The sequence below is a fragment of the Symphalangus syndactylus genome, chromosome 5 (assembly GCF_028878055.3).
Source record: "Symphalangus syndactylus isolate Jambi chromosome 5, NHGRI_mSymSyn1-v2.1_pri, whole genome shotgun sequence".
Taxonomy (NCBI): Eukaryota; Metazoa; Chordata; class Mammalia; order Primates; family Hylobatidae; genus Symphalangus; species Symphalangus syndactylus.
Window position 1 is genome coordinate 65,163,843 of NC_072427.2, and position 25,359 is coordinate 65,189,201.

At 54.8% G+C, this 25,359-nt stretch overlaps 2 protein-coding genes across 11 annotated transcripts in view; one reads left to right on the plus strand and one right to left on the minus strand.

Moving 5' to 3' along the window:
* Window positions 1–366: 366 nt before the first annotated feature.
* The window catches only part of PAK6 (p21 (RAC1) activated kinase 6), a 38,309-nt gene continuing 13,316 nt past the window's right edge, over window positions 367–25,359 (plus strand). Inside the window, exons 1-3 of one of the 10 annotated variants that reach the window (XM_055278701.2) lie at window positions 367–529; window positions 1,992–2,073; window positions 14,631–14,742. Coding sequence is in view for 1 of the 10 variants with exons in the window: in XM_055278706.2 (XP_055134681.2) it covers window positions 24,979–25,135 (157 nt within the window). In the remaining 9 variants the exon portion in view is untranslated. Of the gene's footprint in view, window positions 530–552; window positions 1,197–1,250; window positions 1,490–1,991; window positions 2,074–2,713; window positions 2,734–14,022; window positions 14,145–14,372; window positions 14,468–14,630; window positions 14,743–18,370; window positions 18,452–24,818; window positions 24,844–24,927; window positions 25,136–25,359 lie in introns of those variants that run through there. The other 9 variants (XM_055278698.2, XM_063639091.1, XM_055278699.2 and 6 more) reach the window with 9 other exon arrangements.
* Window positions 12,115–20,775, minus strand: LOC129482642 (collagen alpha-2(I) chain). The gene is made up of 5 exons (XM_055278729.2): window positions 20,473–20,775; window positions 20,066–20,257; window positions 19,288–19,354; window positions 14,111–14,501; window positions 12,115–13,992 (listed from the first exon to the last, which is right to left on the minus strand). Exons 1-5 carry the CDS (start codon window positions 20,773–20,775, stop codon window positions 13,656–13,658), a joined length of 1,290 nt encoding a protein of 429 aa, XP_055134704.2. The 3' UTR covers window positions 12,115–13,655.

The following is a 25,359-nucleotide window of genomic DNA, read 5'->3' on the forward strand; positions in this document are numbered from 1 at the left end:
CTCAAGCTGCCTCACCAGCAAATGCCTCCGTTTCTGACCAGGGGCAGTGAAATAAAGGGACCCGGTTGAGTAACTGGTTTCTGGTCCCTGCCAGCCCAGGAAGCCAGCACCCACCCTGCCTTACATCCCATGTGCCACTCTCAGCCTTCGAAGCAAAACCAGCTGAGACCAGCACCTGCCAGGTCTGAATGCAGCTCCAAGTTCTGGGGGGTGGGGGTGGGGGTGAGCCAAGGAGGTCTGGCTTCTCTAGGGCAAGGGTAGGAAGGACAGCAGGGAGGCTCACCCCGAGCCCGGCAGGCAGCCCCTCCTCCTCCTCCCCTTCAGCAAAGAAAGGCAGAGAAAAACGTGTTTTTATAAATAGCTCCAGCCCCAGCTGATTTGTAAATTCAGTGGGTTTTTTGTGTCAATGACATCACCTTCCTCCCCATGGCAACCCCCGACGATATCAAAATTGCCAAGCAACGTTGGAGCAGCTCGGCGCCCCAAAGGAGCAGGTCGATGCCTGAGGATTTAATGGAGAAATCCCAAAGTGAGCCGGGGCGCACGGTGGAGGAGGGGCGCGCCGCAGCCGGGGCCGCTGGGCCCTGATGGGCGGGAGCGGGGTGGAGCGGCCTCGCCTGCCAGGCAGCCCTGGGCGCTGGGCTGCGCGGCCACACTCCGGAGACAGCCACGGTCCAGGCAGGTGGGGGAGGGCGCTGCTCCCGTCCTGATGTGCCAGGAGCCGCCAGCAGCCATCCAGGTGACTAAGCCGGCCCACTAGCACTGAGTCACCGCCCGCCTCGAGCTGTTCTTGCTTCTTCTTTGCATCTGATTATTTTGGGAGCTGGAAACTTGGAGCTGCACCTGAGTCCCGCCCCTTCTAGCTCTCCCCTCCCTACCTTGGGCTCCAGGAAGATGGGACTTGCTGTGAGTCTGCTGCCACCCCCTAAAGATATGGAAGACGCTGTGGGGGCCAGAGGTGCCCCGGGGGCTGTGGCGGCAGGCAGAGTGCAATAGCAGATATGGTGGTCAGGCTGTCCGTGTGTGTCCTCTGGAGGTGTTGGGACAGAAGGGCAGTCTTGTCCGAGCTGACTGGAGTCCTCCCGGACTGGCTCTGAACTCATCTCCCACGGGGATGTTTCTGTAAAGGAGTGGCTTCTGGGGTCGGAGTGGCATTTGGAGAGCGAGGCTGGATTGGCTTAGGCTGGCCTGGGCAGGTAGGTGGCTCTGTGCTGGGCGTGGACCCACGTGTGTGTGAGTGCGAGAGTGTGTAAGCCAGTGTGTGTGCCGTCCCCTTGCTGGGGACAGCAGCTGGGTCCAGCAGAGAGCTGGCTGGGGGCTTGACAGGAGTTTATCTTAACTGATGCTGGGTGGGCGCAGGCCCTGAGATGGGCGTCAGGGAGAGGGGACGCCAGACACACGGCCTGAGCAGGGTGAGGAGTAGCTGCCAGCCCTGGCAGGCCCAGGCCCTGTCTGGGTGCACAGGACAGAGATACAGCAAGATGCCCAGGTAGGAAGCCGTCCGGAGGGGCTGGCCAGGGTGAGAGCCCATCACTGGGGGGCTGGACAGCCCATCAGCTGCCCTTTCATTCTGGCAGGCCTGGGTACCAAGGAAACAGCTTCCTACCAAGAACCTTGTCACTCTCTTATGCAGGGCCAGGCAGCACCCATGTGCGTATCTGCTGAGCTCACAGGGACACATTCAGTGAGAAGGGTGCTGGCCAGGACACAGCTTCCCCATGATCAGGACCCAGCGGGTGCCACCTCAAGCCCCTGGTCCCCACAGGGCATGCCCCAGTGTGTGTCAGGAGGAGGGGGGAGGTCCCTTCTCCCCCACACAGCTGGCAGCTTTGCGGGCACCAGTGAGTAAGCTGCCAGAGGGAGGGAGGCTGTGTGCCCACAGCGGCAGGACAACACCAACCAGGAGCCTTCAAGAGAAGAGGCTGGGTGAGAAAAGCACTGAGGTTTTCTTTTCCTTTTTTTTTTTTTTTTTTTTTCTATTTTGCCTGAAGGGAGTGCCGCTTCCTGGGCTAGAGACAAGCACCAGCCTGCAGTGGAGAACGCAGGGCCCGCTGCCCAGAAGGAGCAGCCACGGTAAGGTCCCCACTGTTGCTGCATGCTCCGGATTCCTGGGCTAGGGATGGGGGTGCCAAGGTGTCCAGGCTGCCTCCCACCTGGGACAGGGAGGTTAACTTCACAGCTGTGGGTTCCTGGGTCAAGGGGCTCCACTCCCCACCCGACCTGCTACCTTCTTTCCAGATTGATTGTGAAACAGTCCAATCCCAGCTGGACTCTGGCTCCCTAGCTAGAGGGAGAGGTGCTTGTTTCTGCTCTTCCTGCATGTGCTTCCTGCCCCTGCTGGGCCAAGCCAGTGCCACCAGGACACCCCCATCCAAGGTCCCTCTCACTTTACCACCTCTGGGACATTTCCCTTGTGTATTCATTCCACAAATATTTAGGGAGCACTGCTGGGTCCCAGGCTCCAAGTCACACCCTTTGGCTGGGTTTTACCTGGCACAGATTCTGACTCTGAAACTCAGCATCAGGGCAGGTTCAGGGAGCTGCCTGGCCAAGCATGGTCACTCCTCACAGGCCTCGGTCTCCCCACCCCTGCTGCAGGGTGGATGACCTGGTCAGCTTCGGGGACATCGGGCCCAGTGAGCTCGGGTTTATAAAGCACTGGGCCCCACCAGGAAGCAAGGCTAATGTCCTGCGGTCTCCAGTTGTCTTTTCCCTGGCATTGTACACCAAGAGGTTTGTGCTGTTCTGCTTGGGGTCTTCCTGAGGCTGGTTCTGGTGGGAACTGGGTTGCAGGAGGAGAGGATGAGCTTAGGAGCCGTGTGGCCCCCAGGCCTGGTGGGCCTGGGACTCAGCCCCACGGGAGCTCATCTAGCTGGGGTTGAGGCCTTTGGGGCAAGCAAGGAGTCCCCTCTGCAGGCAGGCTTCCCTGGCGGTTGTCCTGGCCCAGGCTTGGAGGTGGCACCTGGGAGCCCTAGTGACAGAGAGCCTGGTCAGGGAAGGGTCAGCACCAGAGGCAAGCCCTTCTGGGAGCAGCTGATTTGGATGGAAGCTCCGTGCACCTGAGAGGGGTAGTGTGGGGACTGCACGGCCTGTCCAGTGCCCCGAAGACAAAGTGATGCTTTGTGAGTGCTCTGGGCCCTCCCGGACTTGCCAGACACAGGGAGGGTGCAGTGGGTGGGGTCACTAGCCAAAGAAAGCCCGCCCTGTGCACAACTCCTAAGGATGACCAAAAAGTCCCCTGCCCTGGAGGAGCACATGTGCTCAGAGTCAGGAGGAACCCATAAGTGTCTCTCATGCCAGTGAATTCCCACACCTGGCTCCCGGATGAGAATGCCCCAGCTGTGGGGGTATCTCCTGCTGCCTCACAAAAGGTGACTCTGTGCCTAGGAGTCTTCCATGCATGCAGAGCTGAGCAGCGGCTGCTGCCCAGTTGGGGGCAGAGGGGCCGAGGCTGTCGAGCACTAGGCAGACAGCAGGCAAGCAGCAGGCAGCAGGTTGGGCCAGGAGGGAGCAGACAGTAGGAGCCAGGGCAGGCTGAGCAGGAAAGGAAAAGGCTGCCTGGGGTCCTGAGGGCTCAGGGAGGACTCCAGACAGCTGGCCTTCTTATGCCAGCCCGCTTCTGTGGGAGAGGCCCTCTGCATAGGTGACTGGGCAGGGAAGAGGCTAAGACACTGAGAGATTGAATTCCTCACCCAAATGGCCCAGAGATGCCCACTGCATACAGTGTTCTGGGTGCAGAAGGCGGGAAGGACTCATGGGACGCTGTCCTGTGGACTGAAGCAGAAAGTCCTTCCCGTAAGATGCCCTCATCGCCCTGAGCAGGAAGGCCCAGGCTGTGGAAGCAGTGCCTGAGACCTGAGCAGCAGGAAGGATGCCAGTAAAGCTTATCAGGAGGCATCTGGCCGCCTGCACCTACCGGGCCTCAAGGAGACAGCTTATTTCTGGGAGCCTCCTTGGTAGAAAGAGGTGGACTAGCCAGCAGGTTGGGGAGGAGCATTGCAAATGGAAGCTTCTGAGGGCAGAATGAGTTCTCAACTTGCTGAAGCCAAGGCTGGCCCTCCTGCCCAGGGCGAGCAGTCTGCCTGGGCCTGGGAAGCTGTCCTCTTCTGAGGAGGCGCCCTCCACCCCACCAGAGCTCAGCCCTAGGGCCCAGGAAGGGCTAAGGCAAGAAGAGTGAGATGTGAGATAAAGGGGACCGTGTCTCTTCCTGGCAGGGTGTGGGGTCCAGGCAGCACCTTGTTCTGGCACACAGGCTGCCAAGCAGATGACAGCCATGGCCTGACTACTAGGTGCAAGCACTGGTGGCAGGAAGAGGGCGTGGACAAAGCAGGACAGAGCTCTTGCCCTGGGGATGATCATAGTCCTGCAGCAGAGCAGTGGAGAGGAAAGCTGAGCTGAGCGTGGGGCCAACCGCGCCAGAAACAAGCAGAGCCACAAAGCCACCATCAGCCCCCGGGTGGCTTCGTCCTTTTGCCCACTCTGGGTCCGACTCATCGTTGAAGTTGGCAGCCATGACCCATCCAGCCCAGATGATTTATAAGTTTACACCAATACTGTGCAATGGTTCTTAACATAGAACTTTATAAAGATGGACAAAAAAGATAAGTTGAGAATGACAAACAAAGGAAGAAGCAGCTTCTATCTGCAGTTGCAGGAGGAGGTGAAGGCTCAGGGAGATAGACCAGGGCGGGAAGAGGCAGGATGGTGGTTGGTTAACATGAAGTCAGCAGTGTGAGCTTCAGGCCCGGTGCTGCCTCTTCCTGGTGACTCGGGCAAGTTACTTCATGTCTCTGGATCTCAATTTCCTCTCCTGTCCAACAGAGATAATTATAGTACCTATGAGTTAGGGTTGTTGAGAGGATTAAATAAGATAATAAGTGAATGCTCTGAATGGCATGACTGGCACGTACGTACATGTTCAGCAAGAGATAACTATTATCACCATGATGATAACTGGTGTCAGAGGAACAAAGTGCCAGGAGAGACCATACCTTGTTCGGGGGCATCAGGAAAGGCTTCACGGAGGAGGTGACTTTGAAAGAACCCTCCTCTGAGGAGAAACGAAAGCTCTCAGAATGCCCAGGAAAGCTGGGAAGAAACAATAATGCCAGGTGTATTTTTTTCCCAAATAGCACATTGTTTGTCCACTGAGGCTTTCTAAGGAATAACTTGAGACTCCTCCTTCTGGGGTCTAGACTTGGAGGTCTTGAGGACTTGAAGTGGGCTGCTCCTAGTGAAGGGATCGAGAGCCGGGCTGTGGCCCTGGCCCTACTCCTTTTGAGACCTGGAAGCGTTTTTCACACGCTGGTCCTAACTGCATGAGGAACTGTGTTCTGCTAAGCCCCATCTAAAGCATACACTTGGTGATGTGGCAGGCAGAGGGGCCAGGCGGGGCCACGGCAGGCTCCTGGATCACTCTGGCAAGTGGCTTAGAAATGCCTAGTAATCGTGGGCAAGGTGCAGTGGCTCACGCCTGTAATCCCAGCACTTTGGGAGGCCGAGGTGGGCAGATCACGAGATCAAGAGATTGAGACCATCCTGGCCAACACGGTGAAACCCCGTCTCTACTAAAAAATACAAAAAATTAGCCGGACGTGGTGGCGCATGCCTGTAGTCCCAGCTACCCGGGAGGCTGAGGCAGGGGAATTGCTTGAACCCGGGAGGCGGAGGTTGAAGTGAGCTGGGATCGTGCCACTGCCCTCCAGCCTGGCCACAGAGCAAGACTCTGTCTCAAAAAAAAAACAAAAAACAAAAAACAAAAACAAAAAAAAAACATTGCCAGTAATCGTGAGGCTCCATCTCAGAGACTTTTGTTTTTTCTTTTATTCCTTTTCTTCTTTTTTTTCTTTTTCTTTTTTTTCTTTTTTGAGATGGAGTTTTGCTCTTATTGCCCAGGCTGGAGTGCAGTGGCGCAATCTTGGCTCTCTGCAACCTCCGCCTCCCGGGTTCAAGCGATTCTCCTGCCTCAGCCTCCCAAGTAGGTGGGATTACAAGCACCCACCACCATGCCCGGCTAATTTTTGTATTTTTAGTAGAGACGGGGTTTCACCATGTTGGCCAGGCTAGTCTGGAACTCCTGACCTCGGGTGATCCACTCACCTCAGCCTCCCAAAGTGCTGGGATTACAGATGTGAGCCACCACACCCGGCCTGTTTTTTCTACAAAGGATTATCTGTTCTATGAATTTAGGAAAGGTAATCCTAAAGCTTATTCACCTAAGAAAAACGAGGCAATCCCAGAGCATTACAGGCTTTCTTGGGCTGGGGGAACTCACATGTGAAAAAACAGGTTCCCTCATAACTCCGTGAGAGGCCGCAACTCCCTCGGCCCCAGCAAAGGGACACCTCTGCTGGCCAGCATTTCCTACAAAACCTCATCACGACACATTAGGCAGGGCAGAGAGCCAAGTATTCATGGAGGGACAGTGATGACTTTTTTTGCACACCTGTGGATTCTCCGTGGCAACCTATTCCCCAAAAGTGCTGCCTCGGTCAGCAAATCCCAGTGTCTCTCTGCCCAGGCAACAATCTCTTGCGCTCTGGTCTGCCCACAGCCTCCATGCACTCAGCTCCTTGGGCCTCTTGCTAAGGGGCTGGAAGCAGAGCTGTGTCCTTCAGGCTGTCAAGGACCTGGTGAGGGATCCTCTGGGTGTCCCGGGAAGCAGGTTCAGAAAGCTCAGTTCAGCTGGTGCTGTGTTTTGATCTCTGATCCCAGTGCAGCGGGGACCAGCCCACTCAACTCAGTGCAGATAGCAACAAACCAGTCACCTTGCCCAAGGCCTCCTGCTGCCTGCCTGCCTGCCTGGTGACCAGGACTCCTAAAGGCTGCTGCAGCAGCAGCAGCAGGGTTAAAACTTTAAAACCGGGAGGACTGGTTCTGTGGCTCAGCTTCCTCGCCTGGAGAGGCTCCAGCCTCCATTTTCTTTCTTTCAGCTTATGGAATTATGCAAGAAAGCACAGAGGGTGGAGGGAGCAAGGGGACCAGTTATGCCACAGCCTCCTGCACCACCAGAGCACAGTCCCAGGTCAGCAAAGAGGAGCTCTGAGGAGGAAAAGGCTGCCCCAGGAAAGAGCTGGCCATCTCAGATTGCTGTAGCACATTCAAGCCAAAGGGAGTTCCCAGAGAATGTTTCATCCAGCCCCCATAATTTTAGAGTGGGAAACAGAGGTCCAGAGAAGGAAAGTGGGTCCTGAGGCCACACAGCTAACTAATGGCAGAGTCAGTTTCCAGCCCAGGGATCCCCAGCTGCCTGCCCAGCACTCTTACTACCCAGGCTGCTCCCCCACCCCCGTGCTACCAAGGGGCCCATGCAGGAGCAGGCAGCGCCACTGGGTAACTTGATGGCTTGGGAGAGGCGGACTGGCCTGACACATTGGGAGGCTGGGCAGGTCCCCCCTTTGTTTCTATTGTGCTATTTGGGTGCCTCCTGCCATCCCCCCTGCATTCTGCTGGACCCGAAACCACAGCCCAGCCTACGCTTGTCAGTCAAGTGCTTCCCGAGGATAAACTTTGCACATGGCACCCAGGCCATTCTTGGGGACCAGGCCACTCCCTGATGAAGAGATCTAACTAATTTATAAATTGATTGATTCAAGTTCTTTTTGTCCCAGGTAACTTCATGTCTGAAGCCAAAGAAGGGAGTCATGATGAGTGTCAGAGATTAAACGGAGATTCTGGGGCAGAGGGTAGGGGAGGCACCTGGGAGGCCCTGTTCTTCAGATGATCTTCTTATCAGTGTAGACTTTTGACCCCAGGCAGGCATTTACATGTCCAATAGCCACCATCAGAGGTCAGTTCCCAGAAGCAGGAGGCCTGTCACTTGTCACCGGTCACCAGGCCCAAGCTAGACAAGAAGACTTTTTCTATTCCACTAGAGTGTATCTTGATGATGATGTGTCTGGGATCCAGAAAGGTGGGGAGAGGTAGAGGTCTCAGATCCTGGGGAGGGATGGAGCCGGCCCCAGGGGGAAAGAATGCAAGGCCGCCAGTGAGCAGGCATTCAGGGCTCCTGTCGAGGAGAGGGTGGTCGGGACAGGAGGAGGGGCTGCCTCATGGATGATGAGGTCCATCATCCTAGCAGAGGCTGTTGTACCAGCCATTGACGAGGGTGTGGCAGTGGTGTTACCAGAACCCTCCTATGTCAGCGTTCAAATAAATGTCCCAGCAGGCCAACCACCCCTGCAGCAGTCAAGGGGTTCTATCCGGTGTGTTCCAGAATGCTGGGGAAGGGAGGACCCTGAGAAGGATGGCAGCATGGCACAGACACGCCATGTGGCAGTTAGACAGGTCATGCCTTCTGACCCAAGGCACATGCAGAGGTCCACAGACTCTGGGGCCAGCTAGTTAGTGTTCCTAGGGGGCTGCACAGCCCAGAGCCTGTGAGTTTTGTGCATCTGGAGCTAAGGTGTCCTGCCCAAAGTTTTGGAGGTGGGCCTCAGGCAACAAATACCTTGCTTCCTCACACCCCCTTTTCTTCCTTGGAGCTTGGGCCTGGGCCCTCCCCTAGTCAGGCACAGGCCTCTGCTCCCCTACACTCACCTGTCCTTCCTGAAAGTCAGCCACTGGGCTCCACGCAGGGGTGTCACAGTCACAGCCCTGCTCCAGCCTCAGACCTGGGGCAGTCACTGGAAGCTCAGAAGAGAGAAGACAAGATAATGAAAGTTTCCCATTCAAGGAGGCATCCAGCTGTTAGTTCTGCCAGCAAAAATGCCAGCCAGAGAGCTAAACTGCCAGCAAAAGATATTTGGATGGAACTTTGGAGGCCATTAAGAGCAGGCGCTGCAAAGCAATTGTAGCGAGAAGATATTAAATGAATCCATCATGTCTCTAAAATGAGTGTCCTTACCACGGATCTGGCTCTTGCTGTTCCCCAGCCCTTCCCAGGGTAGCCCAGGATGCACCTGGGACGGGCACCGCAGCCTGCAATGGTCCCTCCATCTGAGGGGCTCCTCCCGGGGTCACCAGGCCCCTTTGGGACTGTCAAGCTGGTTTAGCCCCCAGTGTCAGGTTGTGTTTGGGGAGGATGGTTTTATATATTCTCACTGGCACAGGAAGCCTAGTGCAGACGCAGAACCTGGAAAGGCAGGCAGAGAGAGAGAGGCTCGAGGTTCTGCTGAGGCCCAGGGTATCAGCAGGACACATCTGTCCAGCAGCCGGGTGGGGACCCATGGACTTTTCCAAAACACCTAACCAGGCCCCAGACAGTGCTACTCCCTGGCGCTGGGCTCTCTTTCTGGAACCTGGGGTGAACAGACCTGTTGGGTTGATTTAGTAGCAAGTGGTAGCCTTGTTTTCTGGACGAATCCTGGGATTCTACTCCGTGACACATCAAACCAAGCTCCCGTGTGCATGCCCGGGGTCGGGGAGGGGAGCTTTCTCCTTGGTCCCTTCCGCAGCTGTGAGGGCTGAGGGTTAAGAACCTCTCACCCCATTTGGGGGTGCTGCTCCTCCATAGCCCTGTACCCCAATGCTCTAGACCTTATTATTCCACCACCTTCCCTAGGGAGGGAGGTACTCTTTCCATTACACGCATCAGGAAAGTGAGGCCAGAGACATGCTTTAAGTCTTGAGAGGCAAGAGGGCTCCCATCCGCAGGACTCCATGGCTCTGCAGCTAGACTCCGTCAACTTCCCTCCTGCCTGGGGACCCCAAGGTCCTGGCAGTGTCAGCTCCCTCGGCTCACACTTCCAGATGCTCGAAGGTTCAGAGGTTTGCACCTCCCTCTTGGTCCCATCAGCAGAGAGAGATGGGTAGTCCCATCAGGGTGAGGGGCAGGAAGAAGCAGGTGCTGGGCAGCCTGGAGGAGAGGGGGAGGAAGGGATTTTCTCCCAAGAGTGCCTCTCTCCCAGGCTTCGGGCTCCAGGGTGAGTGGGCAGCGACCCCTCTAGGAGCCCCGGCTCCGCAGGGCTCCTCCTGCCAAGCATCCAGCACACGTGCCCCCACCTCCCCAGCAGGTCCTGCTTGAGGGCCTGAGGTGACTGGGCCATCTGGGTCTGTGAAGGGCAGATGTGAGATGCAGGAACTTCAGGCAGGGTGCTGGCTTGTGGCCAGGAAAGCCTAGCACCTGATTCCTAGCAGGGAACTCAGTGACAGAGTGGGGGAATCTGAGGACCCCTCTGCCCCTCACACCCAGTGCCATGTGGGGGTCCTCATGTGTTACACAGAAATAGGGAGGGACAGTCCTCCTACCCCCGCCCCCAGCCCTCTTGTGTCTCATGTGACAGCCTTCCTGGGCAGAGATTTTTTAAAATACAAATGCCTTATATTAAGGTCTGAGTTGGTCTCTCCCCACTGCCTGTTCAAACATTCCATGGCACCAGCAGCCTCTAAGCAGCAGAGTTGAGAGCACCACCTTTGGGGTCAAATACACTTCCGTTCAAATTCCAGCTCCTCCACTCAGTAACTGGCTTACTTAGTCTTTCTGGACTGGATAACAAAATACTATGGACTGGTGGCTTATAAACAACAGAAATTTATTTCTCACAGTTCTGGAAGCTGAGAAGCCCAAGAGCAAGGTGCTGGCAGATCTGGTGTCTGGTGAGGGCCTGCTTCCAGGTTCAGAGCTGGCTGTCTTTTTGCTATAACCTCACATGATGGAAAGGGCCAGGGATCTCTCTGGGGGCCTCTTTCATAAAGGCATGAATCCCATTCATGAGGGCTCTGCTTTCGTGACTTAACCACCTGCCAACAACCCCACCTCCTAATACCCTCGTATTAGTGATTAGGTTTCAACAGATGAATCTTGGGGGGACGTAGTTTCAACAGATGAATCTTGGGGGGACACATTCAGTCTATAGCAGTAATTATGAGACCTTCAGCTGTTCTTTAACCACTCCGAGCCTCAGTTTCCTCATTTGTAAAATGCGAATAATAATTGTACAGGACTTCCATCCCAGGGTTCTTGTGAAGACTAAGGGAGGTAGCACAGGTACATAGCTTTGTACGGGGCCTGGCCCATGGGAAGCATGCCGTCATTGGCAGCCATTATTATTTCTATTATTAGGGGAGGGCAGAGTCACCCAGAGGAAGGAGTCTGAATGGAGTAAAAGAGCTTGTTAGTCGCCTTCCTCATCCCCAGGAAACTTTTCAAGTCATGGAGCAGAAAGATGCAGGGAAGGGATAATGTGTTTGTCTTTCTAAACCACAAGCTGATCCCTATCTTTCCTCTTTGGCCCTAGCCCGAGCACTCAGCCCTGGCTGTTGGCGCTCAGATGTTACAACAGGCCCTGACAGCCACAGGCTGAGGGATAACCGGGAAGTGCCTGCCCCACCCGATGTGCCCACCTTGCTGCCCTCCCAAACCATACTGGCCTGCCAGTGCCTCTGAGATGGCACCACTCCAAGAGCCGTGTCCCCTGGTGAAATGTGTTTTGGGTGTCTCTTCCAGAGATCCTACCCAATTTGTAGAATGCGAGTGCCTGGACAATTCCTTCAACCAGAAGGTCTGTGCCAGTAGCCAAGGCTCCTCAAAGGAGGATGTGCCTGGAGCCCTCTGTGCTCAGCACAGCAACCTGGGAACAAGGCCAGAGGGTGGCACATGGATGCTGCAGGAGACACTGTCCCCAGACTGCTCCTGACACTTCCTGTGCTGTTGTTCTGCCCTTTCCTCCTGGGCAGGGCTGAGCTGGGCATGGATCAGAGGAGAATAGAGAAGGGGGAGAGTCACACACAGGAATTAATCACTCAGGACCTACCCTGAATGGATGATTCAGTGTGTATTCCCAGCTGTCTCAATGTGTGGGGAGGGGCGTGGCAACGGGGCGGATTGTGCAACCCAGTGCAGCTGAACCTCGTGTAGATGAGACTGTAAGTGCAGAAAACTGGCGTTGTGATGGACCTGAGGGATTCCCTAGTCTAGTCTTGTATCCAGTTCTCTGGCCTACCCAACTGACAGTTATTCTTGAATACCTCCAGTGATGGGGAACTCATCACCTCCTTGGTCAGTCTAACTTGACCCTCTGCCTCTCTCAAGGCCCAAACCCACTGTAGCTCTCAAGGGGTGGGAGGAACCCAAGGTTTCCTAGAGTTATTCTCTATAGGGTGAGGATGGGACTTGGCTAGTCACCATTCTAGGGTACCTAAGCCTGGATTCAAACCAAATTAAATATCAGTTCGTTTCTGGTAATAATCTAACATTTATACTTTATTGTAGTTCTGTTCAAAAGTACTTCTCGGAGCTGTGGTTTGGGTATATAAGGCATTTGTAGCAAAAGAAAATAATTCACAGGTGCATTCATGAATCAGTAAAAATAATTCAGGGTGTCGATTCTAGGTTAGACAATATAATGCATTTCATTCTAGCTTTAGTTCATGGTTCATTTCAAATCCTCGGCAACCAATCTCTCCCACCTCCACGCAGCACATTCTGCTTCTGCAGCCAGCATTCGACCAGTGCACCCATGTCCTTGGGTAACGAATCTGTGGGGGGAGCCATTCTGATATCACCTGGTCCCCCTCCCACTGCCCCCTCATCCGAGGCCTAGCAGTCAGCTTCCTGGGTGACCACAGGCGGTCAGAGTTTGTCTAAGCGGGTCAGGCCTATAGTATTGTCCAGTCAGAGGAAAGAGAAAGAATCTGCGTGGGAAAGACACAAAGAGGAGGAGGAGGAGACGACAGAGTAAGGGGAGGAGAACAAAAACTAAATATAAATATGTGTTGGGGATGTTGGGGATGGCAGCAGGGTATGGTTAGCTGGCTGGCTCCCACACCACTGTCCCACAGCACACAGGGCCAGCATCTGCACCTGGCACCATGCTTTCCCTAGGAAAGCTGAGGGCATTGGGCTTGTGGTGCAGCTACACAGGGTACAGACCTGTTTGGGACTGGCAGGTTCCCACGGGTTGCCTGAGCTCTATTTGGTGGGCGCCTTAGAGTGAACTGTGTGAAACCATTACAGCCTGTAATGCAAAAGATTGGGCCGTGAGTAGACTGATGCGTCTAAAGAATCAGTGAATAAAAATAAGTGGCCATAGTGACCTCAGTTAATCACTGAAGTCTGAGGTGCCCAACAATGATTTTTGAAATCCCTGCACTGTCCTTGGTCCCCGCTCTGTGACACTGGCAGTCACCCAGCCACCACTTGAGGGCAGCCATTTGGAGTCCACATGTACTGAGTTTCCAAGCCAGAACCTCCTCAGCTCTCAGCCAGCACACAGCCTCTCTCTGGGGCCCCAAGACAAGGAGAGCAAAGGTCTTCTCACTTCTTTATCTGGGAAAGAGACAGGTGATCCCTGTCCCTTCCCCCAGTATAGAAAACACCCTGTACCCCAAAAGAAACATGGCACAGGGGCAGCCAGGAGTGAGCCCCTTGGAATGGCCATTCTGATCTTAGGCAGGGACTGCTGAGGACAAGCAGAGGATGCCGACTCTGGAACAAAATCACAGGCGGAGGGGCTCCGGAACAGGCCCTAGCCGCTCTGGGGGTGCGGTTCTCCTGCCCTAGGACTCTCAGGCTAGAAAGTCCTCAGGACTTAGGACTGCGCAAGGTCTGACAAGGGAACTGGAATCCCTTAAATCCTGCTTTCCTGCCTGTGCAAGGGGCTACCCCAGCACAGTCTTGGGGCCCTGTCCACATGGGACAGATCATCCAAGGTGACAGGTTTTCCGGCTCCCGCGTGGGCTCTCCAGGATGTGTGGGTGGGCACACGCGGCCCCGCTCAGGCCCGGGAGAGTCGGCCCGCGGCTCTGGAGCGTGCATCTGCGATGCCAGCGAACGAGGTGATTACACACAGCCGGCGCCCAGCTGGTTCTCCAGGACGGGTCTTCGCGAGGCGGCCACTGGGGCGTGGAGCCGCAGGCAGGTCCCCGCGGCTGTGGCCAGGCCAGGGCCTGGAGGCGAAGGGCGGGCGGGAGCTGGGGCCAAGCTGGTGGAGAGAAAGAGTTGAGCAGCAGGGAGCCCCTCGGGCAGAGGGGCTCCTGGCCAAGGCCCCAGCGACCATCGGCAACTTCTCCCGCGCTCTGGGTTCGGTGCCGCGTCCTACCTGAGGCCACACCCTGAAATCAAAATCGCTGTCAGGTGAAGCCGGCGCTGCACCAACGTGTAAGCGCGGCCCCTCCTCGGCGTTCCCGCGCCGAGGTCCCTCCCGCGGAGGGCGGGCCCGGCTCCCAAGACCTCTTCGAGCGTCCCCGGGCTCCCCGCTCCGCAGGTGGGTTCCCCGGCTGCCCTGGAGGGTCGCGGCGAGAGGACGGGCCTCCCAACACGCGCGGCCCCCTTCCTGGGTGCCTATGCCCCGAAGTTCGGGACCAGCCGGCGCCAGGCGAGGGGCCTTGGGCGCAGGCATCTGGAGCTCCGCGCCCCTGGAGCGGGACCTCCCTCCGCGGGCGCCCGCCCAGCGCGGGGCATTCGCGTCCCCGAGAGGGCGCAGCAGTGGGGCCTGCGAGCTGGGGCCGGGTGGCCGCGCCGGGTCGGAGTGCGGCTGGAGAGGGGCCGCCCCGGAAGCGGTGCTGGTCCCAAGGTCCCCTTCTCCCCGTAAGCCCCGCAAAGAGCCTGCCGCCTCTTGCACCTGAGCCAGGAGTTCAGTCGGGAGGCGGGCGCGGGGCGGTTCCCAGCGCCTGGACGCCAGCCAGTCGCAACACCCGCGGGAACACTTGCTACATTTGCCATAATGCATTTCTGATCTGTTTCCGCGCAGGCCTGCGGAGGACTGGCCCAGCAAGGTCCCAGGTCTTCCCTCTCCTCAGCGCCTAAGAGAGCGGCCCAGTGCGGGTGAGGAGTCGCGAGGAAGAGGCGGAAGGCACCGGAAGGTGAGTGAGCGAGCGGCGCCCAGCCCTAGAGCCTTCTGCACCCATTTTGAAGAGCAGGCAGGGAGGGACAGTGGCAGGCAGGTGGCCCTCCTGGGCTGGCTCCTTCCTGGTACTGCTAGGCAGCGGAGGTGGTCCCTTCCAGGTGCCGTCTCTCGATCCTTAGTGGGTGCATGTTAAGTCACTTCCACCACTTTGCCCCATGGCCCCACCGTAGGCTGGTAGACGTCAAGACCTCAAATGGCCCGCCCTGCCCCCGGGCCCATCTTCAGGTCTGATGCCTGTCCTGGGTGAGGGTGTCACCGCAGCAGAGTGCAGGGAATTCATGCCGGGGAAGAGGTTCCCAAACAGAAAAGGTGGTGGCAGGCCCAGTGGCTGTGCAGGGCAGGGTGGGAGGCAGCCGCGGGAGACTCCTGCAGGAGTCACAGGTGAAGCTGCGGCTCCACACATCCCAGCCCATCGCTCATTCCCAGATCTCCAGACCTGCTCAGGTGGCATCAGATCTGGAGTGTGAGTGCTGCTAGGAGCACTGGAGGCTAAGCCATGAAGAGCTCCCAGGGTGTAGGTTGCGTTTTCTGTATCCTGCCCCATTCTGGTGGTTTTTTGGGGGCTTTTCTGCCTTGTTTTTCTTGGGTGAAGGGGGCAGGGGGGCTCAGGTCTGTGTCCATGCTCGTTTTTGGTGGCCGGTGTGGCACAGGTTGCCACACTGGGTAAAAAAATGCCTGGTTCCATGCAAGGTGAGGTTGAGCCTGCAATGCCATGAATTCTCCTCCATAGTATATCGGACAGTGGCGGAAGACACATTTGGAACCGAAGAGAGTGGGGTTTGAATTCATCCAGACTTTGCCTTTGACTCCTTAGACAAGTTGCTTCACTTCTCTACAAACTTATAAATGGCCTCATCTGTAAAATGGGAATGCGAATGCCTTCCTCCTCATAGGGCGGTTGTGGGGAGTAACTGCCTCATCGCCTGCAGCTGCTATGTTGGGAAGGGCTAAACCACTCCGAGTTCTCCCATCCTGGGGAGCTTTGAGGGCAGTCTGGCTGTTTGGCAAGCTATTGTCAGAGGGTATTAGAGCAAAGCAGTAGGAATAAAGTAAAGGTAGGGGTCCTTGGAGGGTGAGTAGTGAGAGACCCTAATTCAGGGTCTCTGGACCTCGTGGTGACCCAGGGAAGGGGCCATTTCTGGAAGAGGATCTGGCTTGGGCATCAGAAACAGCAGCATCCCCTGCACATCACACATGTTCATGTGTTCATGGGTGACCCTGGAACCTCAACTGTTGCCTGGGACAGAGGGAGCCTCTGGCTCGAGTTTCCAGTCCCATCTCTGCTCTGCATAGCTGTGTGATCCAGGGCAGGTCATTTGACTTCTCTGGGCACGGCATTGTGGATAAGCCTGGAGTTTGGAGTTGGAGAGATCTGACTTTGAATCCCAGCTCCACACTTACTGTCTTGGACAATTACTTCTCTCTGAGCCTCAGTTTCTTCATCTGTAAAACAGAGCTTGCAGTAGCTACAATTAGCCATTAGATGCACTAATAAAAAGCACCTAGCACAGTCTCTCCATGTGGTGGGCACTTTATAAGCATACCTTTCTTTTCTCACCTCCTCCTTCTCTCTCCAGCTCCCTGCTGTCTTTAAAATGGGCCCAGCAAAGCAGGTTCAGCCCAACTCACAGTGGTGTTGTAAGTGTAAAGTAAGGAGGTGAAATAGAGGTCTGGAAAGTTAAGAGCTGTAGAAAAAAAGGCAATCTTGTGATTAGGGATGCCAGAGGTTCCTTCTAGCTAGGCATTGAGGACCCTATGCTAAGGACTCAGACCTCTGTGTGCAGAGACTGTTGAGAATCTAGGGTAGGCCGGGCGCGGTGGCTCATGCCTGTAATCCTAGCACTTTGGGAGGCCGAGGTGGGCGGATCACGAGGTCAGGAGATCGAGACCACGGTGAAACCCCGTCTCTAATAAAAACACACAAAAAATTAGCTGGGCACAGTGGCAGGCGCCTGTAGTCCCAGCTACTCAGGAGGCTGAGGCAGGAGAATGGCGTGAACCTGGGAGGCGGAGCTTGCAGTGAGCCGAGATTGCACCACTGCACTCCAGCCTGGGCAACAGAGCAAGACTATGTCTCAAAAAAAAAAAAAAAAAAAAAAAAGAATCTAGGATAGTGACAGGGTCCCTGGCTTGCATCCCTCCCAGGAAGCCATTCTTCAGGTCTTGCCTTAGAAATAACCGTACGCCCAGGAAAGCCCAGTGCTGTGCAGCAGGAGGGGATAGGCAAGGGTTGGGATTCGAGGTACAATAAACGGAGGTCAGAGGGCTGTTCTAGCCTGAGCTGCTGCTGGACCGCAGCAGTGTCCATGCAGGCTGAAGCTGGGCCCAGAAAGAGGGCCTGAGTCAATATTGACCTTCCTTGGCTGGCCGGCCTGCTTTTCAGCCTGTCATTCAGCTGGAGTGTTGACACAAGCGACTGAACGAGCTGTATTATTGTATTCTTTTAAACAGCAGCCCATTATCTCTCCCCTGGGGATTCACTGGGGCCAGTGGTGTGGGAATGGTGACAAAGGCAGGGAGCCCAAACATTTTGGCAGGTTGCGTGTCATGCTGTCTGCCCTGGCCCATGCTGCATCTCTCTGGGTCCCTCAAGTGGGACAGCAGAGCTTCAGGGTCCTGCTCATCCTCCTGGGGCCTCTCTGCACTTCAGCACACTGACCCTGAGCAGGTTGTCTGAATGTTGTGGGCATCCACATGAGGGCCACAACCTGCGTCTAGGACCTTCCTCCCCTGCAGGTGACGGCTGAGCAGAAAAGCAGATGAAATTTCCTTCCCCCGTGTATTTTGGGGGCCAGGATAGGGTGCTGGGGTGCCACCTCTCCTGACTCTTGAGTCACGTGAAGAGGAGCAGATGGCAGACTCAGACCCCAGTAGGGGCTGAGGTGAGATGGTTCAGCTCCACACAAGGATCAGCGAGGGGACAGAGGGGACAGAAGGCAGGGGCTGCAGGGGGAGCTTTTCATCGCTGAATGAGTTCTAGCAGAGTGCGGGCAGCCTCCTGTTGGGAATGCCAGAGGGACTGAAATTTGGGCCAAGGGGAAGGTCAGACCCCGTCAGGAGTCCCACAGATCCTGCATTACCATCTCTTCTGGCTGCAGAAGGTTGGCCTAGAGCAACATCTGTTTGGAAGAAGCAAACTAAACCACACAAGAGTGAGGATTTCCTCTTGTTTACCATGGCCCCCAGAGCCTGGAGTAGAGTAGGTCCATAATAGATACTTTCTGAATAAAGGAATAGTATAATTTCCCAGCTGGGCACGGTGGTGTGCTCCTCTAGTCCTAACCACTCAAGCGACTGAGGTGGGAGGGTGGGTTGAGGCCAGAAGTTCAAGGCTGCAGTAAGCTCTGATCGTGCCACTGCATTTCAGCCTGGGCGACTGAGCGAGACTCTGTCTCTAAAAAAAATTTTTTTTTGAAACAAACTTCTGAAAGTAAAGTTTGAGAAAAATCCTTCTGGCCAATGAGAATATTCCAGTGAAAGGCTGTCTTCTGTTCACAGTAATTCTCAGCCAAGGGGTCGGGTGAGGCCTGTCACCTGTCAGAATGTGTGTGGGATGACAGTTCCCAAAGGGGGTTACAAAGAGGTCAAGAAACCCTGCTGCAGGTCTCAGCGTGTCAGGGCCCAGCCCTGGAGGTGACAGGGTCCTCTGGAGGCCACTCTGACAGGTTGGTGATGGTAGTAGAGTACTTTCCTAAGTTTGGTAGCACTCAGGGGGCTCACCTCTGTCTTGGGGCTGTGATTCTAGGATAGACCCTTCCCCAAAGTGTCTTGGCTGGGCCTGGGAATAACAGAGGGTGGTAGTAGGAGCAGATGGCCACTGCAGCCAAATTCACATCAGGTCCTGGGTCAGACTCGTGCCTGCCCCTTCTTTGCCTCTCGGCTTGAACGAGTCACTTAGTCTCTCCTTCTCTGCATAATGGAGACAGTACTAGTGCTACCTCACAGGCTTGTGGCGAGGAGATCACATGTGTGAAATGCTCAGCCCGGAGCCTGCTACTTACGACTTATGCTAGGCTCTTCCTGAGTGACGACCATGAGAAATACCCAAAGCTCCTCCGTGAGCAGGAACAGATGCTCCCCCTCACTGTGCCTGGAGAAGCTGGCAGAGGTGAATTAATCCATCCCTTGTCACCTACAAAAATGCCGAGGAGGCCTACAGAAGGCGAGTAGGCCAAGGTCACAAGCCGGGACTTAGGAACACCAAGCCCGAGGTCCACGCTGAGCCAGCACTCGGCCTTGTGGCCCAGGACTTGAGCCCTGATAAGCAGACCCTGAGCCTCACTGTGAGAAAGCCTGGGCATGCCACCCCCTCTCACTCCCTGGCACCTTGAGCAACCCAGGAGCTGGCCCACTGGGCAGCGGACTCCTCTCTTCCCAGTCGCCTGGAAATGGCAGGGAATTCCACCAGCTTCATTTCTAACAGCTTCCCAGCAATCCCAGCGCTTACACAGCCAACCCAATGCTGACCCCTCCAGGTGGCTGCAAACCCCTTTAGACTCACTTTCTGGAAGCCAGCTTCCCAGCCTCAGCTCGTTCTTGTGAATCCGTTCCGTAGGCTGTGTCCTTTCCTTGAAAGGGACTCAATATGTGCAAACAGCCCAAACTCACTCTAGGCCAGGTCTGGAGGGTCAGGTGGGTGACCATGTGGGATACCACCACTTCTGGTGAAAAGCGGGGTGACGGGTTAGGAGGACAGCTGAGGTGGGCTCACAATGACCCCAAAGGCAGTTCCCAAAGAGGAGTTCTGGAAATACCAGAGCATGTTTGAAACAGGCAGGTGCATTCCAAGGGGTCTGCCTTGCACAGCAATGCTCATTTGAATGCCTGTGCTCTGGCTTGAGGTTTAAAGGCAGACTCATCCTCTGTAGTGCCACCCTGCATTTGTGGGGCCCTGATGGCTCTGGTGGCCCTGGCATCCCAGGGCCCGGCCCATGGATGTCTTCTCTCCAAGGAGGAGACGTTGTTGGGGAGGGTGGCCCACCCACAGTACAGCTGCTTTTCTCAGCTGTGGACACTAGACCAGCCAAGCCTCATTGCCATGCTCTGGGAATCCCCTTGTCTCTGTGGAACAGTAGCATCCGCCACAATACTTACTCACCCCCTCCTCAAGCCAAGCCTATGGGTTGCCTGGCTTCAGGCTGAGCTCCTACAGAGGGGCTGTGGACACATCCTGTGCTGGACAGAACACACACACACCTGCTGTTTCTGTAGCTTTTCCTAGATGCCAGGCCCTGACCATCACAGTCCCCACCATGACCTCTTGGAAACATTTCACTCACCCCTTGCTGGGTGGGAAAACACCTGCTTCCTTGCAAGGTAATGGTCAGCCCGCAAGTCAGGACAGCCCCAGGCCCGCTGGCCTCTGACTCACAGGTCAGCCCAGGAAAGAATTTAGCAGGCTTCTTCCCTGGAGGGGTCAGCCCTGTCCTACACACCTCACGCATATCCCGCCTGTTTCTGTTCATAAAGACCTCCAGGGAGGGAGAAGAACCACAGCCGACTCAGTCCAGGGTAAGCATGGTGGATGGAGCAGGGGCTCTGGAATCAGATCTGGGTTCAAACCTCAACTCAGTCATTTCCTGGTTCTGCAGCCTCAGGCAAGCTGTTGAACCTCTTTGAGCCTCATCTGGATTTGTGGATAACAATTCCTTGTCTCAGGGTTGCTGTGAGGGTTAAATGAGCTAACCTTCAGAAGGGGCTTAGCACATAATAGGTGCTCAAGAAAAGTTTCTTCCCTTTCTGTGTCTGAGACGGCTGCTCCTCCGACACCACTGTCGCACTCCTCAGTGACCCCAGGTACATAGCTCCCTGAACTGTCCACCAGCTCCGCCCTCAGGTTTACTGGGGGTAGCAGCATTTCCTCCAGAAAGCCTGTGCCAGGAACTGTCGGCCCCCCCTGGCCAGGCTCCAGCCGGAGGAAGCCCCACAGCAGGGGAGCTTCCGTCTTGAACTGGTTTGGGCTGGACCCTTCCCTCCCAGCCCTGGGCATCCCCCCTAATGCAGTCATGGGTCAGCCAGCAGGAAGATGTCTGCAGACATCCAGAAGAGAAAAGTTCAAAGCAGTCCTCACACACGGCAGTGCCTTTCCAGCCTGAGGTGGAATCTTCAGTGTGGCCTCCCTCCCCTGTATTAAGGTGAAGTGTCAGCCAGGAGGGGCTGGGGCTGTGCCCGAGCTGGCCACCCCATTCTGCTTGTTTCCACGTCAGGGTCGTAGGCTCACATCACTTCTTTCAAGTGAGGCAGGAGAAACGGCAGGGTCTGGCCCTCTGAGGGGGAGTCCCCCTCCTTCCTCCTCCTGGTGTCTTCTTGGAGGAAAGCTCCTCCTGTAGATGAATATTGCATGCAGATGGAGATGCTAGAGGGGCGACAGTAACGGCTGGCATGGCCTGTTTGACTTAACCTTGGGGCCCCGTGGCTGGTGCAGCACCCACCTCCCTCAGCCCAGTGGCCTTGGAGACATGGATGGGAAAAGGACCCCTGGAAATGGCAAGCAGAGGCCCTGGCTGACCGGGTGGGCATGCTCTGAGGACACAGCCTGATGCTGGGGAGAGGCAGGGCATGTTTGGTCCTGGGTGATTCACTCACGATGACCGGGGCAACACTGGTCCCATTCAGGTGGGCGAACGTCTCTTAGGCATTCAGTCTCCATGGATCACTCTTCTCTGTATTTAAAAATATTTTGTTTTTGGCCAGACACGGTGGCTCACGCCTGTAATCCCAGCACTTTGGGAGGCTGAAGGCAGGTGGATCACCTGAGGTCAGGAGTTCAATACCAGCCTAGCCAATGTGGTGAAACCCCATCTCTACTAAAAATACAAAAATTAGCCAGACGTGGTGGTATGCACCTGTAGTCCCAGCTACTTGGGAGGCTGAGGCAGGAGAATCACTTGAACCTGGAAGGCAGAGGTTGCAGTGAGCCAAGATCGCACCACTGTACTCCAGCCTGGGCAACAGAGTGAAACTCTGTCTCAAAAAAAAAAAAAAAAAAAAATGTTTTTTTTAAGAGAAGCAATCCGTCATCTTTAAGGAAAACTTAGAAGAGTAGAAAGATAGAATAGAAGGAGATCACCTGTAGCCCCACTAGGTAAATGGGACAACTAATATTTTGATGTATTTCCTTCAAATAGCCATTGTATTCACACTGCGTTGACAAATTACCATAGGCAAAATCTTTAAAAATCCCCAACCCTAATCTGTATCATCAAGAATTCCACTTTGGGCAAAGTAAACGTTGATAGTTTAATTCGTGTCTGGGACCCATGAGTGTGGACAGGTTTAGGCCCCAGCAGGTCGTGGGCTCCAGGAGAGCCCACCAAACCGGGCCCCTCATAATGACCACACTGGACCTGAGGGAGGTGACAGCCAGGCTACGGGTGCCCGCCGTCACTCCCACCAGCTTTATTATTTTACCTTTCACATTGAGGTCTGTGATCTGTCTGCGTAATTTTGGAGTATGATATGAGCTCGTTCTTCCGGGTTCATTTTTTTTCTATGCAGAGATCAAATTACTTCAGCTATATTTATTAAAAAGATCATCCATTCCCCCAGCATGTTGTAGGGGATCTCTATCTCCTGACCTTGTGATCCGCCCACCTTGGCCTCCCAAAGTGCTGGGATTACAGGCGTGAGCCACCACACCCGGCACTTTTTAAAAATTTCATGTTGTCACTGGTATGTAGAAATCCAGTTGATTTTTTAAAATATTAACCTTGAGGCTGGGCACGGTGGCTTATGCCTGTAATCCCAGCACTTTGGGAGGCTGAGGCAGGTGGATCACAAAGTCAAGAGATTGTGACCATCCTGGCCAACATGGTGAAACCCTGTCTCTACTAAAAATACAAAAATTAGCTGGGTGTGATGGCGCGCACCTGTAGTCCCAGCTACTTGGGAGGCTGAGGCAGGAGAATCACTTGAACCCGGGAGGCGGAGATTGCAGTGAGCTGAGATCGCACCACTGCACTCCAGCATGGGCAAGACAGCGAGACTCCATCTCAAAAAAAAAAAAAAAAAAAATATATATATATATATATATATATATAGACCTTGAATCAGGGACCTTTTAAATTCACTCCCTTAATCCCAGTTTTACATAGATTCTCTCGCATTTTCTACTTACACAGTCATGTTGTCCCACACAGTGTTGGCCTCACCACATTTCAGATGAGTCCTAGCTGCCTCCCTTTAGGTGGTTGATTGGTTGATTTTCCAGAGCTAAGTGATGGCCTGTGGTTTCTAAAGCTCTACTCCCTAGCCCCCAAAGCCTGAGCTCAGCTGATTGCTTCTGCTAACTCCCACCCTCACCATCACCACTCCTGGCCCTGGGACACCCTCTGGGCTGTCCTTCTTTCTTCTTCAGCCTCCCTGCCGCCTCTGGGAAGAACTTGTTTCGGAATGGCTCGCTATTAGAATGGACTCAGGAGAGGCTCCCACAGTTAGAGACCATTTGCTAAAGATGCTCTCCCTGTGCATCCCCACAGCAAAAGCTGAGCGCTTGGGTGGGGCAGGGGAGTTGGGGAGAGGGGTGTTCTGGGGTGGGTGGTGGGGGGCAGATTCACCAGATCTTCTTCAGCTGCAGTCTGTGTCCCTGCACCTCCAGAAGACTTCACAGAGCTAGGGAGGAGGGCGAAGCAGGCAGCTCAACTAATCCAGGGATAGCAGGTCTATCCAAGAGACTGGGGGAATAGACCTGCTGAATAAAGACTCTTCTGTAGCAAAAGGCAAAGGCTGTAATCCCAGCACTTTGGGAGACCAAGGCGGGTGGATCATTTGAAGTCAGAAGTTCGAGACCAGCCTGGCCAACATGGTGAAATCCCGTCTCTACTAAAAATACAAAAATTAGCCGGGTATGTTGGTGGGTGCCTGTAATCTCAGCTATTCAGGAGGCTGAGGCAAGAGAATCACTTGAATGCGGGAGGTGGAGTTTGCAGTGAGCCCAGATGGTGCCACTACACTCCAGTCTGGGCGACAGGGTGGCAAGATTCCTTCTCAAAAAAAAAAAAGGCAAAGGCCAAAAGGGAGGAAGACACATTTTACCAAACCATGATGTATATATGGCAAGATCCCCAGGTCCCAGACACCTGACATCAGGCATGACCCCTTTGACTGGTAAGTCTGAGCAGAAAGTGGTTTGGTGTTACTCCCAGACTTGTATCTGCCGAAGTGCCAGTGTCTGGAGGGCCTGAGCTTCAAGACAGGGATACAAAGAGAGGTGACATCACAAGAGAAACAGCCTTCATGTATGGGGACTGTGCTTACTTCACACACCCTAAACCCTATGAGCTGTCTTTCATTAACCCCACTGGCTCAGATCATTTCAGTAACTTGTTCAAAATCTCTCCAAATTAGTGGGAGACTCATCTGCAACTCACACAGGTTATTTTATTCCAAAGGGCTTGGTCTGTAAGGGTCCCGCACATGTGGCTCTGCCTCTAGGGAGTGTTTGGTGGACTCCCGAACCTCAAGACCCAGAAGCATGGCTGACATTGAGATGTGACGTGGGCCCTGATTGAGTCATGCATGGTGAATTCCTAGTGGGGAACCACTGGCTGTCCAGGGTCTCTGCCTTTCTGCCAGCTGCCTCCCAGATCTGCGACCTCCTTCAGAACCTGCCAAAATGACTAGGAAAATGCTGTTTCCAGAGCAAGAGCCAAAAGAGAACATGACGGCCCTGCACTCCAGAGCTTCAGGCAGATGAGTAATCCAAGCTTTCAGTTCAAGAATCATGTTTCAGTTTGTTTCTTGAAGCCTGGAAGTGACCTTTTCAGATACATAAGAACCCAGTGAGCTGTTCTGAGCCTCTTCAGATCCAAAAGCATTCAAGCGGCAGCCCTGGCCCTGTCTGCCATCAACATGTGATCCCAGGTCCCGGGCTCCCCTGAAGGCGAAACTACAGCAACCCTTTGGATGTGTCCCTCCCCTTCCCAGGCCCCCAATTCCCCCCCTCTCAGATCTACCCATGCTATCCATTGCAAGCCTGTGTCACTTCTGTAGATGGAGCTCAGCACGACCTTAGGCAAAGCCAGAATCAGCAAGGCACGGGACACAGGCTTGATTGCAGGTTAAGTGTTTTATTGTTTGTTTGTTTTTTGAGACAGAGTCTCACTCTATTGCCCAGGCTGGAGCGCAGTGGTGCAATCTCGGCTCACTGCAGCCTCAGCCTCCTAGGTTCAAGCGATTCTCCTCCCTCAACCCCATGGGTATCCAGGACTACAGGCATGTGCCACCAGGCCCGGCTAATTTCTTTGTATTTTTAGTCAAGACAGGTTTTCACCATGTTGGCCAAGCTGGTCTCAAACTCCTGACCTCAGGTGATCCACCCGCCTCGGCCTCTCAGAGTGCTAGGATTACAGGTGATGTTTTACATAGAGCTCCAACACCAGAGAGAAGAGTGTCAACGGGAGGTGGTGCTCTCTGCCTTCTCTGGAGAGCTTTACCCCTAAGTTAGCTGCCCCTCAGCCACCCCAGGCTATCCTCTTGGCTCAGGGCCTTTCTGGAATTGAGGTAAAGCACCTGGTAACCATGAAGGCCTTTTGGGGGCTCCCTGATACATAATAGTCCCAGACTGGGCGGCATG

What these genes read in the sequence shown, in the direction of transcription:
- LOC129482642 (XM_055278729.2), bottom strand. Translation starts at nt 20,775, where the DNA reads ATGCCCAGGGCTGGGAGGGAAGGGTCCAGCCCAAACCAGTTCAAGACG. An exon ending in GGGAAGCTGGCTTCCAGAAA is followed by an intron (nt 14,502 to 19,287) that starts GTGAGTCTAAAG and finishes CTCCTGGCTCAG; the next exon opens with GTGCAAGAGGCGGCAGGCTC. An exon ending in GCCCGGGGACGCTCGAAGAG is followed by an intron (nt 13,993 to 14,110) that starts GTCTTGGGAGCC and finishes TTTTGATTTCAG; the next exon opens with GGTGTGGCCTCAGGTAGGAC.